The sequence below is a fragment of the Aquarana catesbeiana genome, linkage group LG05, assembly GCF_042186555.1.
Source record: "Aquarana catesbeiana isolate 2022-GZ linkage group LG05, ASM4218655v1, whole genome shotgun sequence".
Lineage (NCBI taxonomy): Eukaryota > Metazoa > Chordata > Amphibia > Anura > Ranidae > Aquarana > Aquarana catesbeiana.
In genome coordinates, this window is record NC_133328.1 from 235672152 (window position 1) to 235687671 (window position 15520).

General features: G+C 42.7%; 1 protein-coding gene across 1 annotated transcript in view; it reads right to left on the reverse strand.

Annotated features, from left to right (window-relative positions):
- The window catches only part of LOC141145987 (uncharacterized), a 374157-nt gene that overhangs the window by 203043 nt on the left and 155594 nt on the right, over positions 1-15520 (reverse strand). The window contains exon 7 of the mRNA XM_073632772.1: positions 15347-15465. Within this exon, the coding sequence (XP_073488873.1) occupies positions 15347-15465 (119 nt within the window). The remainder of the gene's footprint in view (positions 1-15346; positions 15466-15520) is intronic.

Below are 15520 nucleotides of genomic sequence, written 5' to 3' on the forward strand. Positions count from 1 at the left end.
GGGAGATAGGTGCGTTTAGAGGATCTAACTGAGAAGGAGTGACTTGAGAGAGGGTTACCTTTTCAAGAAAATAGTATGCTGTCAGTGCATTTATGGGGTCTGGCGCATAAAGGGAGGAGTAGTATTTTAGCATGGCTTCGTTTATGTCTTTCTGAGTGGTTTTGATGTTACCCGATGAATCTCGGAGGGATGTAATATAGGTCGGGTGGTAGGGTCCCCTACATAGTTTGGCCAGGAGTTTACCTGCATTATTGCCGAATTTGTGGAGGGTAGCATCCATGTAAGCTTTTTTTGTCCCTTCCAGGGTTTCGGCCCAAGTGTCAAAAGATTGTTTTGCTGACTGCCATGTCTTCCTATTGTCAGTGGAGTTGTTTATGTAAAGTGATCGTTGGGCTTGGTGTAGTCGGGAGCTGGCTAGGTTGTAGTTTGAGTGCATTTCTCTTAAAAGAAGCAGCATAAGAGATTACCCGGCCTCTGAGAAAGGCTTTGCCTGCTTCCCAAAATAGATTGGGGTTGTCAGAGTGTCCAGCATTGGTCGAGGTGTATTCCGACCAGGCATTTTCCATACAGTGTCGGAAGTCAGAGTTATTGTGGAGGTAAGAAGGAAAACCCATATTTTAGGATTCGGGTGTAGTTCAGGGTTGTCAATCGTGATCGAGATAGGTGCATGGTCAGAGATGGCAATGTCGTGAATGTCCGCGTCGGATATCAGTGGGATAAGGTCGTCTGAGCAAAAGAGATAGTCAATTCTGTTGAAAACGTTATGGGGTTGGAATAGAAGGTAAATTCTCTGTCAGCTGGGTGCCGGAGTCGCCAAATGTCATGTAAATGGAGGGTCTCTATCGTGGAGGCCAGAAGAGTTTGCATTTTGCGGTCTGGAGGGGAGTATGGGCGTTTAGGAGTGGATCTGTCATCTATCAGGTGAATCGTGGTGTTGAAGTCTCCGCCGACTATATGCGGGAGGTTTGGGTCACTAAGGAGCCATGTCGAAAGTTCACCAAAAAACTGCTTAGTGGGGGTATTGGGTGCCTAAACATTGGAGACTATCAAATTTTTGGTTCCTAGTTGAATGTGGGCTGAGATAAGGCGTCCCTGTGAATCTGATTTGGTAGATAGCACTGTGCATGGGAGGTTTTTGTGTATGAGTATCAAGACTCCTGCTTTGCGACCATTTGAATCGGAGCCTAGGACTGTACCTACCCATAATTTTTTTATGCGGTGGAAGTCTGGGACAGAAAGGTGGGTTTCTTGGAGCAGGGCAATGTTGGTTTTAAGCCTTTTAAGGTGGTGGAGGATTTTCATTCTCTTATTAGGGGAACGAAGCCCTTTGACATTCCAGGAGACCAGTTTCATATTGGAGGGGTATGTGCGGGTATTACATGATCTTCATAAGTTAATATGTGATGGCGTGTTGTAGGAATAGGCAGGATTATGGGGGAGTTTAGGCAGTATGTGCAAAGCCACTGGGGGCGTATATATCATAGGATGGGGGTGCGCAAAAAAGGGAGGGGTTTAGAAGGAGGGGGGTAGAAAAGAGAAATAATAAAACAGATTCAATAAACTTCGCTTTTTTCCGCATGGAGTCACCGTGTAGGCCAGCTCCCATTGCAAGACCCATTGGCTGCTGTACTTAAACCCATGGTTAAGGGGATGGTATAGACTGGCAGCTCGGGTTGTGCATAGTAAAGGAGGAGTGGGTTACACAGGCAAGCCAGGGGAGAAAACCATTGCTTGAGGCATAACAACAAACCAAGTTAACAAGTTAACAGTATACATAACATTAGAGCACATCTCGGCCTACCAGTAACTGAAGTGCCTGGGGAGGAGGAGAGAGCACACTTGAGGGAGAAATTTAAATTTATGAGAGAGACATCTCTTTGAAGGTTGAACCATCATGGCCGTTTAAGGTGAAGTGGTGTACGAATACAGTTTGAGACCGTGAGAGTGGTCTTCAATGGGGTGTGGAGCGATGATGGTCTGGTGCAGAGGCTTTAAACCATTTTGGAGAGTCTTTGCGTGGGCTCCTCTGGTCTAAAGCAGGGTTGACAGGAGCCACTCTGGGAGAGGGGCTGAGGTTGGGGCCCGTGCGTAGTGATCGCAGAAAGGCCTCAGCTTCGTTTGGATCGTGGAAGGAGAGCTGGTTGCCATTTGGGGCTTTAAATCGGAGGGTAGCTGGGAAGGCTAAAGTAAATTTGACTTGTTGATGATGGAGTTCTGAGCAAACTTGTTGAAAGGCTTTCCTTTTCTTGGATACCTCGATGGAGTAGTCCGCGAAAATCAGGATGTTCATTCCGTCGATCTGAAGAGATCTGGATTGCCTGAATTTCTGCAAGATGAAAGCTTTGTCTGAGTAATTGAGGTACTTGACGATTATGGGACGGGGTGATTTGCGATCCGAGTTGAAGCTTCCCATGTGGTGTGCACATTCTACTGTGCAGGGGCCTGGAAGGCCTAGTGCTTCGGGTATGTGCCTGGCACATAAGTCTGTGAGGGCTGAAGGCTGCAGCGATTCTGGAATGCCCACAAATCGCAGATTGCTCCTTCTGGATCTATTTTCCAAATCATCCAGTTTATCAAGAATGTATTTGTTAGTTTTATCCTGAGCCTGCTCTGTGGATTGCGAGTGGTATAGTTTATCCTCTATGTTAGCTATGCGGTGCTCAGCTTCATTCGGCCTGGAGGCATGTTCCCCTAGCTGGGCCTGGAGCTGCTGCATGCCTGCACTGACTGCCTTCTCCACAGAAGCTGTTATCATTGGGGAAAGAAGAGCTGCCACAGCTTGTGCAATCATCTCAGTGCTGGATGTGCCTGTGTGTTGGGCTGATGTGTCGGCAGGTAGGGAGGGGGCCGCAGCGCCGCTTACCTCCATGGCAGGTTCCATTTCTGTGAGAGGCTCCAGGTAGGCTGAAGCCGGGGCCTCGATTTGCGGCTGTGTCGTCCACGCCACCGCGGCCGTGTACGATCGCGGGCCGGTTTTTTCAAGGAACCGGTCCATCTTGTGGCCGGGCATAGAGTGGAGCAGATGCCGGTGTAGTTGGTGGGTTTGCAGGCTTTGTATGCCGGTTTTTGGAGTCGAGCTGCGGGAGCATAAAAACTTTCCACATATGTTCATGGCGCCCACTAAATCTAAAGAAGTAGTGATAGCAATTAAAGACACCGTGGCCTTCAAATCTTTAAGTATCACCACGGACCCACAAGGACAGTATATAATATTGGTCAGTGAAATCAACAATACCACATATACCTTAGTAAACCTATATGCCCCCAACTTGGGCCAATTATCATTTCTGAAGAAATAGTGGAAAAAAGTGTCCAAAGTAAAACACAGACAGGTAGTTCTGTGTGGTGACTTTAATCTAGCCCTGGACTCCTCCATGGATGTGAAAGTCCCCAACCAGAAAAGATCCCAAACATTAACGCTCCTTCCCTTCTTGCATGCAAATGCCCTTTACTATATTTGGAAATGCCAGCACTCCAGAGAGAGAGATTTTACCTTTTTCTCAAATCCGCACCATACATATACCAGAATAAATCTATTCCTAGGAGATAAACAGCTACTTCAAGATGTCCTTGAATCAGAGATCCACATGATTACCTGGTCAGACCATGCACCCATCTCGCTAACTCTGGGGAAAAAAAACAAAAGGCTTGTCCTTCAACAATTGACGCAATGATCCAAACCTAATGTCAGTCCCCATCAATAAGATCCAGATCCAAAACCATCGGAGAGACTTTTTCACCATTAATGCACAATCAGTCAGCAATCCCTTTACATATAAGAGGGGTTCTAATCAAACTAAGTTCTCGGGTGAAATACCAGAGGACTCAGCAGTTGACAGATGTACTTGACACCATAAAATCACTAGAAATCATTAACAAAACTGACCCAAATCCAACAACCAGCAACAAATTACTCCAAGCCAGAAGCGACCTCAGATCCCTCCCTAATGCCAAACATACTTCTGCTGAAAATGTGTGCCAACTTTTATGTCTATGGCAACAAAGCTGGCAAACTGATGGCAGCGCTAATTAAAAAATGCAGAAGGAAACAAAAAATCCTGTACATTTTACACCCCACTCAGGGCAATAAATTGTTTCACATTGCCAATGTGTTTAAAAAGTGTATTATGAAGCACTTTACAATCTTAAAGCGTTTGTTAACCCAACAAAAAAAATCCTGTTCCTTTAAAAGCATGTTATACAGCACAGTGCTTGTGCTGCGTATTTTGGCCCCCTGTATCACCTGGCTGATCCTGCAGTTTCTACCCTTTCCTCTGTACGCTGACTCCGATATATCAGGGCTGGTGAGCCCTGACACCGTTGTCAGCGTATGTGTCAGCATATGTGCCTCCACCATACGCTGCTATCTGCAGCTCTCCACTGTTTCCCTCTGTCCTCCTCCTCCCCCTCCCCTCCCTGCCTGTCATCTCTCACTATCACTGATCTGCTTCTCTCCCTATTGCTTAAAAACAAACTGATCTGTATATCATCCCCTCTGTCAGATAAAAAGCTGTATCCTAGTGGCTATGCTTTATAAAAAAAAAAATGATTTCTACCTGTTTTAACAGGGTCTTACAGCGATCACATGACTCCAGTTTCTTAGCTCCTCTCCTCCCCCCCTCCCTGGCTGACGTCAGCAGGGGAATCTTGGGCCCATCCACTGGAGATATCACACGGGGAGAGCTGAGAGCCTGGAGTCATCTTATTGCTGGGAGATGCTGTTAACAGGTAGAAACCGTTTTTTTTTTATAAAGCACAGGCACTGGGATGCAGCTTTTTATCTGACAGAGGGGATGATATAAAGATGAGATAGTGGCTTAACAACCACTTTAACCACATCAATACAAGGCACTTACACCCCCTTCCTGCCCCACCCATTTTTCAGCTTTCAGCACTGTCACACTTTGAATGACAATTGCGCATTCATGCTACACCGTAACCATGTGAAATTGTTATCATTTTCTTCACACAAATAGAGCTTTCTTTTGGTGGTATTTAATCACTCCTGGGTTTTTTATTTTTTTCCTAAAAATTTTGAAAAAAAAAGTTTTAGTTTCTGTCAGTAAATTTTGTAAATAAGTCATTTTTCTCCTTCACTGATGGGCGCTGATGAGGCAGCACTTATGGGCACTGATGAGGTGGCACTTATGGGCACTGATGAGGCGGCACTTATGAGGAGGCACGTATATGCCGCAATTATGGGCACTGATAGGTGGCACTGATAGGCAGTACTGGTGGGCACTGAGCACAGATAGGCGGCACTGGTGGGAACAGATAGGCAGCACTGGTGGGCACAGATAGACGGGCACTGGTGGGGACAGATAGACATTGATGGGCAGCAGTGATGGGCATTAACGGGCAGCAGTGATGGGCATTGATGGGCAGCAGTGATGGCCTGCACTGACTGGCATCACTGATAGCCACTGATTGCTGGCACTTGTGGGCACAGATTGGTGCCAATTGTGGGCACTGGTTGTCACTGATTGCTGGCAGTGGCATTGCTGGCACTGGTGGGCACTTAATTGTAATCAGGACACTGATGATCAATGCCCTGATTATATCCCTAGATGTCCTCTGTGAGGAAATGCCACTGACCGGCTCTCCTCTCCTCATACTCTGTGTGAGGCGAGGAACGCCGATTACTGCCATCTCCGTGTTTACATGTGATTGGACACAGCCGGTCACATGGTTAAAGAGCTGCGGCTCTTTACACGGATCGGGGTCACGCCGTTTCCTAGCAACATGGCGCGGCCACTGCACGCCCCCGGGGGTGCGTGAGAGCGGTTGTTCTGGGAGGCCGTCATATGTTGTCCACCCAGAACGAGAGCTGCACCGCCCAGCCGTCATTTGACGGTGGGCGGGCAGCAAGTGGTTAAGGATGACCCTTTCTACCCATTAAATTTTACTTTAATAATGGAACCCTTGGCCCAAACAACACATATCATCATATCAATTCCTGGAATACAAATAGGAGATTAGAACCACAAAATCACTCTTTTTGCAAATGATATCATCCTCATTTTAACTGAACCAGCTTTTTCCCTACCAGCAGTTTGTGATGTACTCCATAGATTTAATGCATGCTCTTTCTACAAAGTCAATGACTCAAAATTAAACGTAAACTCTGTAAAAAAGGCACTACAATCCCACATTCCATTTAAGTGGGTAACATCAATGACATATCTGGGCATATCGTTAACTACCCCGTTTAACACATTATTCTCACACAACTTCACTCCCTTCCTAAACATTTGTAAACAGGACCTCCAGCAGATCAAACAATACCAGTCATGGAAAGCAGGGTAGCAGCATTAAAAATTTTTACACTTTCAAAACTCCTATACCTGTATAGGGCAATGTCGATAGATATCCCAGACACTTTTTTGAAATTCCATACATTGAATGCTGAGAACATACCCTGTTTCCCCGAAAATAAGACCTAGCGTGATTGTCGGTGATGGCTGCAATATAAGCCCTACCCCCCAAATAAGCCCTAGTTAAAGTCCTTGTAGGTCTTATTTTCAGGGTGGGGCTTATTTTCGGGGAAACAGGGTAGGGCTTATTTGGGTGGTAGGGCTTATATTGCAGCCATCACTGACAATCACGCTAGGTCTTATTTTCGGGGAAACAGGGTATATTTGGTCAAGTAAAAAGCCAAGATGTCCTTATGCTGCTACTATTAGACTGAAGACAGAGGTTGGCATGGGTCTTCCAGAAGTAAAAGACTACTGCTTAACCAATCTAGACACTGGTTTACCCCCACAATGGGTAAACAATGGAAACACATAGAACAAAATTTAGTTCCCAAAGAGGATCTTGGCTCATTACTTCTAGCAAGTGGGTTCCCCCATGTTAACTACTGCACAAAACACCCAATAACGGCAACCCTCAGGGCATGGAAATTTTTTGTCTCAAATATTAATGTCAAAACCTTAGACACATACTCCCGGGAAGTTTCACTGAATCATTAGTCCTCCCTCAAACACAACCCACTGGCTACAGTGCTCACAGCTGATAAACTAATATCTTATCAAATGCTGCAACCCTGAACATAACAACTTACCCCCGCAAAGCCTTTTTACTTATAGGCAACTAGGAAAAAACCCACCCTGATTATTCATCTACCGGGGAAAGTCTGGGCATTTTATCCTCCGATTCATTAAAACTAAAAAGGTATCTCATTGCTCTATGGTTAACTCCACGATAAAGGTACATTTGTCAAAGACGCGGCTATAATAAAGGTGGGAACTACACATGAAAGCATCTTTCTCAGACACACAATGGCGCTAAGCCATCCACCATAACCAAACAGCTTCCAAAAGCATTAACTACTGGGAGTTCTCAAAAACTCCGCCTTAGATGGTATCTAACTCCTGTCCAAATGCACAAATTTGCAAACCTGGATGACAATAAATGTTGACGAGGATGTCCGCATAAAGGCTCGTTACCACACATGCTATGGGAATGTCTTATATATTTCCCCACTTTGGAATAAAGTATTTACCTTCATATCTAAAATAACCGGTTTACTAACTAAACCTTTACCACTGGCGATCCTCAGCTTAGGCATCAACTCCTTCTCATTCAAGCCCAGGATCATAGTTCTACACATTATTCTTGCTGCCAGACTAATTATAATGTGAAAACGGAGACAATCTTTTGTCCCAAACATATGTGATGTAAAAGCACATCTCAACATGATTAAGGAATATGAACATTACACAGTTCTACAATCTGACTCGCTTAAGAAATTTAGACTTTCATGGGAACTGTGGCTACAAATTCAGCGAAACTAAGAGCGTTAACACTTCCAGTTACATCTGTTTCGACTTTACAACAATGAGTTTATACCCTAGGTAGACATCTATTGTAATGAATAGAAAAAAGTATCTTGGAGTACCTCTGTGTCTTTAAACATTTGTAATGTCTTGTTACCAATCTATTTTACAACCCTTGCCACTGTAAAAGTGACTTTAAATATTTGTCAAACCTTATAAAACCAATAAAAAAATTACAACAAAAAAAAAAACACTTTTGTGCAGCAACCCCCCTAATACTTACCTGAGCCTCATCTCTGTCCAGCAATGTCCACGAGTGTCTTAGCCATCTTTCTACTGATTGGCTGAGAAACCTCAGCGGCACCATTGGCTCCTGCTGCTGTCAAAGTCAATTAGCCAATCAGGAGAGAGAGGCCAGGCTGAACCGCAGCTCTGTATCTGAATGGACACATGGAGCTGCATCTCTGCTGCCCCCATAGCAAGCTGCTTGCTGTGGGGGCACTTAAAAGGAGGGAGGGGCCAGGAGAGCCGAAGAGGGACCCACGAAGAGGAGGATCCAGGCTGCTCTGTGCAAATCCACTGCAACAGAGCAGGTAAGTATAACATGTTTGTTATTTTTATAGATAAAAAAAAAATCTGATAAATTACCATATATGCTCAAATGGGAAATCGATTGGGTACAAAATTAGATCTTAAATGGTATAGATTGATACTTCTTGCGAAATACTACATAAATACCTTAACCATTAACGCAAATGTTAAAGCACTACAGCGATTTTATATGGTCCCAGTGAGATTAGCTAATTACATCCCAGGGGCTTCCTTGGCATGTTCGAGGGGTTGTGATCAGAAATTAACATTGCTGTATTTCTGGTGGACATGCCCAAAAGTTAAAAGCTTTGGATTTACACATACAATTTTATATACTCTATCAAACAAATCAATCTCTAAAAATCCCCATTAATAAACAAACCTGTGGAGGAGGTATCTGCACATTCTAAAAAGAAAACTGCTTTTATTTTTATAGCCGCAAAAAAAACTATTTCTATATCATGTAAATTGTCAACCATCCCCTTAGACTTTGTTAATTCAAAGTTATAATGGATTATGATAAATGAAATAGTATCTTCTACCTAAATGATAAGGTAAAACCCTTTTAAAAAGATATATGACCGATGGTTACAATATATTTTAGGTGGAGTATAAAGAAATTATGATATAGAACCCAAGGTACAACTAATAGATGAGACAACAAACTACTTGACTTGGACCTTCTTTCCTTTTTTCTCTCTTTTGAGTGATTCTGACCCATCCCATCCCATCTGTAAGGTACTTGTGGTAGGTAGTGTCCGAAGTGGAGCTTGTATGCTGAGGATTCCGACGAAAACGTAGTCAGGCAGGTCAAGTCAGCAACAGGGCAGGCAAAATGGTACAAAATCAAAATAATGGTCAGGCAGGCGGAGATCATACACCAACTGGCAGTGAAGTACCAAATCAGCAGGCTGGAGAGTGGTCAAGAATTCAGGCAGAGGTTCAATACACAATAGTCAAAATCACAGAGCTATCAATACACCCAGGGAGCAAGTCCAAACAAACGGGCACTGAGTAACAGGAAGTGCTGCTATTTATGGGCTGCTTAATTGTACATTGTCCGCAGCTGGCAGCTGGTGGGGCTAGTGAGTCCAAGGCAATGCATCAAGCTGGGAGAACATTACAATAACTCCAGACTCCCTCCATGGCACAACAGGTAAGACTGCAGCTGTGGGACCAGGAAAATCCCAGTTCAAAGACACCCAGGTACGTGACACCATCTTTCTTTTCCATTTTAACATACTGTTTAAATATTTGTCCAGTTACAAGTGTTTTTCTTTAAGGTTATAAAGTGGGTCAGCACTTATACCAAGTTCAGAACAAGGTTTTATTATCACATATGATTCATTCGCAATATACTGTACATGGAAAATATACAGTTAGGTCCATATATATTTGGACACAAGCACAATTTTTATATTTTGGCTCTGTATGCCACTAGAATAAAATTAAAGTGCAGACTTTCAGCTTTAATTCAAGGGGTTGAACATATATATCAAGTACAAATTTTAGGAACTGCAACCATTTTTATACACAGTCCCCCCATTTTCAGGGGCTCAAATGTAATTGGACAAATGAATATAGTCATAAATAAAATGTTCATTTTTAATATTTTATTAAGAATCCTTTACTGGCAATGACTGCCTGAAATCCGGAAACCCATGGACATTACCAAAGACTGGGTTTCCTCCTTTCTGGTGCTTTGCCAGGCTTTAACTGCAGCTGTCTTCAGTTGTTCTTTGTGGGTCTTTCTGCTTTTAGTTTTGCCTTCAGCAAGTGAAATACATACTCAATTGGGTTGAGATCAGGTGATTGACTCGGCCATTGCAGGATATTCCACTCATTTTCCTTCAAAAGTTCCTGGGTTGCTTTTGCATAGTGTTTTGGATCATTGTCCATCTGTACTGTGAAGCGCCGTCCAATGAACTTTGCTGCTTGGTTGAATCTGGGCTGACAGTATATCTCTAAACACTGCAGAATTAATCTGGCTGCTTCTGTCTTCTGCCACATCATCAATAAACACCAATGACCCAGTGCCACTGGAAGCCATGCATGCCCATGCCATCACACTGTAAACTCCACCATGTAACCACAGATGACGTTGTGTGCTTTGGATCATGAGCTGTTCCAAGCCTTCTCCGCACTTTTTTCTTCCCGTCATTCTGGTACAGATTAATGTTAGTTTCATCCATCCAAAGAATGCTTTTTCAGAACTGGTCTGGCTTTTTTAGATGTTTTTTGGCTAATCTGGCTTTTCTATTCTTCAGGATTATGAATGGTTTGCACCTTGTGGTGAACCGTCTGTATTTGCTCTCATGAAGTCTTTTTTTGATTGTAGACTTTGGCAATGATACGCCCACCTCCTGGAGAGTGCCCCTCACTTGTCTGGATGTTGTGAATGAGCTTTTTTTTTACCATAGAGAGGATCCTGCTGTCATCCACCACTGTTGTCTTCTGTGGACATCCATGCCTTTTTATGTTGCTGAGCTCACTAGTGCATTCTTCTTTCCTCAGAATGTGCCAAACTGTTGATTTGGCCACTCCTAATGTTGCTGCTATCTCTCTGATGGAATGGTTTCAATCTTGAAGCCTTACAATGGCCTATTTCACTTGCATGGACAGCTCCTTTGAACGCATGATGTAGGTTCAAAGCAATAGATTCCAAATGCAAATACCACACTTAGAATCAACTCCAGAACTTTAATCTGCTTAACTGATGAAGAAATAATGGAGAAGTAGCCCACAGCTGGCCATGAAACAGCTTTTGATTCAATTGTCCAATTACTTTTGGTCCCTTGAAAAAGGGGGATGGGTATTTTTAAGAACTGTAATTCCTAAACCCTTCCTCCGCTTTGGATGTACATACCCTCAAATTAAGCCTGAGAGTGTGCACTTTCAGCCCATATCCATTATATAACTATACCTTTAATATTTTTTGCTAAATACCTGAAAAAACGAAATTGTTCCTGTGTCCAAATATATATGGACCTAACTGTAGTTTAACCACTTCCCGCTGGGAGGAAGTCCATGGACATCCTCGGGTTCCAGTGGTTATACCGGGATGATGCCTGCACCTACAGGCATCATCCTGGTATGTATCTTTTCAGCTGGCGATACCCTTTCAGGCAAAAGTGATCTGAGTTACTAATTAGACACTTGATCACTTCTACAGGTGGTATAAGGGGGCCCTGAAAACAGAGAGTAGAACTGACATTGTTTCTCTCTCTGTAACCCCAAAAACCAGGAGCAACAAGTAGTTCATCACTTCCGGTTCTGCCTCTTTGTTTACCTGGCCGTTAGCGGCCAGAAAAGCAGCTGATCAGACCCATCTGTGTCTGATCGGCTGCATGGGAGACTACAGGAGAGATTTGGGTTCTAATAGACTCCAGATCTCTCCATAAAGAGGAACTGTTAAGGCCCATGTGGCACGAGGGATGTTGTTCATCCCTTGTGATAGCTATAAAGTTAATCCCCAAAAAAATAAAAAAATTTGTACAAAATAAATAATAATACATTTTAAAAGCACCCTATCCCACCATGCTTACGCGAAAATGTAAACGCATACGTTACTCCTACACGCATATGTAAACGGCGATCGCACTGCACATGTGAGGTATTGTCGCAAACGTCAGAGCAAGAGCAATAATTCTAGCACCACAACTCCTGTGCAACTCTAAACTGGTAACCTGTAAAAGGCATTTAAAGCGTCCCTATGGAGAATTTTAAGCACCGCATGGGCAGACGAAATTTTAAAGCGTGACATGTTAGGTATCTATTTTCTAGGTCTTTCACATTATACAAAAAAATTGGGCTAACTTTAGTGTTTCCTTTTTTTTTTTTCATTCATGAGTGATTTATTTTTTTAATTGCGTTTGAAAAACTGCTGCGCAAATTCTGTGTGACATAAAAATTTGCAACAACCACCATTTTATTCTATATAAAAAATAACATAAAAAATATCTATAGTGTTTGGGAGTTCTAAGTAATTTTCTAGCAAAAAAAGTAGATTTCTGTAGGAGCGAAGTGTCAGAATTGGCCCGGAATGGAAGTGGTTAATTTATGTCTTACGTGCATTTCTATGTATATTGTGCTGAAGGTTTTATATGTAGACTGTGAAGTTTGTACTAACCCTGAGAAAACATGCTTGTATATTTAATTGTCAAAAATAAATAAAAAGTGCTGACAAAGAAAAGCATGATGATCTGTTTATCTTCATTTCTAACAGGAAACAAAAATTAAAGTTCATTAACATTCTCACCCTTTTTATTGTAAATTTTTAATTAGGGACTTTTTAAAGTGGTCCATTTACCCATTTTAAATGTTTTTATGGGCTAAAAATATTGGCTTAAAACAATTGTCTGATAAAGTATTTTTGTAACTTTAGTAGGATTAGTTTCTGGTCTGTACACGCTATTTTTTTTCTTTATTTTCTTCCATATTAATATATTTTTTAAGCCTAAGTATTTCTAGTACATAAAACAACTAAATGATTGTTCTCACATTTCTTATAGGGCAGTAAGAAGCAAACATCTGGTCAATGACATCACCTGCCCATCAGCATGTTTATTGATGTTTGCATCCTATGTACTGTAAGTTTACATATATATTGCGACCTGTTTGATTGCTTTTGGCACCTCTCAAAGTAGAGGTAAGAGCATATCGCTGTGTCCCAGAACATGAGGTCTAATGCTCCGTACACACGGTCGGATTTTCCGATGGAAAATGTCCGATCGGAGCGTGTTGTCGGAAATTCCGACCGTGTGTGGGCTCCATCGGACATTTTCCATCGGATTTTCCAACACACAAAGTTGGAGAGCAGGAGATAAAATTTTCCGACAACAAAATCCGTTGTCGGAAATTCCGATCGTGTGTACACAAATGCGACGGACAAAGTGCCAGGCATGCTCAGAATAAATAAAGAGATGAAAGCTATTGGCCACTGCCCCGTTTATAGTCCCGACGTACGTGTTTTACGTCACCGCGTTCAGAACGATCGGATTTTCCGACAACTTTGTGTGACCGTGTGTATGCAAGACAAGTTTGAGCCAACATCCGTCGGAAAAAATCCTAGGATTTTGTTGTTGGAATGTCCGAACAAAGTCCGACCGTGTGTACTGGGCATAATACTAATCCAGAGGTTAGTAAATGTAAACAGGAAAGGATTGTCGCTACTCCCGACTAGCCCAGTTCCAAATCATTAGGCCCCGGCAGGTGGCACAAAATGTATCAGGTTGTGTGGTTTGGGGAAGACATGTAGGCTAAGGCTGCTGTTTATTGTTTATTCACCTGGGCTGGTTGGAACTTGCAGTGATCCTTACCTCTTTACATTTATACTGTATATACAGTATCTCATAAAAGTGAGTACACCCCTCACATTTTTGTGAATATTTTATATCTTTTCATGTGACAACACTGAAGAAATTTACACTTTGCTATAATGTAAAGTAATGAGTGTACAACTTATATAACAGTGTAAATGTGCTGTCCCCTCAAAATAACTCACACAGTCATTAATGTCTAAACCGCTGGCAACAAAAGTGAGTACACCCCTAAGTAAAAATTGGGCCCAATTAGCCATTTTCCCTCCCCGGGGTCATGTGACTCGTTAGAGTTACAAGGTCTCAGGTGTGAATGGGGAGCAAGTGTGATAAATTTGGTGTTATCGCTCTCACGCTCTCATACTGGTCACTGGAAGTTGAACATGGCACCTCATGGCAAAAAACTCTCTAAAGATGGCCTAGGCTATAAGAAGATTGCCAAGACCCTGAAACTGAGCTGCAGCACAGTGGCCAAGACCATACAGCAGTTTAACCGCTTGCCGACCAGCCGCCACAGTTGTACTGCGGCAACATGGCTCGGCTGCGCGAATCGCCATCATGTTACGTCACTTCCTGATTTGGCCACCAGGGGCGTGCATGCACCCCCTGCTCGCCCACGGAGCCGATGTGAGTGCCCGGCGGTCGCAATCCCCGTTGGGCTTACGCGATCGCTCAGGCACACCGAGAACCAGGATCTGTGTGTGTAAACACACAGTTCCCGATTCTCTGAGGGGAGAACAGACAGATCATCTGTTCATACAGAGTATGAACAGTGATCTGTCATCTCCCCTACACAGTCCCCTCCCCCCTTCAGTTAGATCACACACTAGGGAACACAATTAATCCCTTGAGTGGGACTGCATGAGTGCTACCATCACTGGGAAATTACAGTTCATTGAGGGATTCAGGAATGCCAACATGTACTGTGACATACTGAAGCAGAGCATGATCCCCTCCCTTCAGGGCAGTATTCCAACCTGATAACGACCCCAAACACACCTCCAAGATGACCACTGCCTTGTGAAAGAAGCTGAGGGTAAAGGTGATGGACTGGCCAAGCATGTCTCCAGACCTAAACCCTATTGAGCATCTGTGGGGCATCCTCAAATGGAAGGTGGAGGAGCGCAAGGTCTCTAACATCCACCAGCTCCATGATGTCGTCATGGAGGAGTGGAAGAGGACTCCAATGGCAACCTGTGAAGCTGTAGCTGGAAAATAATAGTGGGCACACAAAATAATGACACTTTGGGCCCAATCTAGACATTTTCACTTAGGGGTGTACTCGCTTTTGTTGACAGCAGTTTAGACATTAATGGCTGTGTTGAGTTATTTTGAGGGGACAGCAAATTGACACTGTTATACAAGCTGTACACTCACTACTTTACGTTGTAGCAAAGTGTCATTTCTTCAGTGTTGTCACATGAAAAGATATAATAAAATATTTACAAAAATGTGAGGGATGTACTCACTTTTGTAAGATACTGTGTGTGTATATATATATATATATATATATATATATATATATATATATATATATACACATACACACATCTCTAAAGTATCTCTAAAAATTGTTCACATGATTTGTAAAATATTGCATAATTCTGTTTAAATAAATTCAAAAGCTTGCAGCAGCCTGAATACATTTTTATGTCTTACCTTTAAAAATCCAGTTCTGCATTAATATTAATGGTTCAGTAGTTTCATTCTGGCTTTTTACATGGTCACTAATGAATGATCGGAAATCCTTTAAAGTCTTCACTGATTTTTTAAACAAGCTAAAAGCATAAACATACAAAACATTTACCAAGATGATGAGAAAGCAGAATAAAA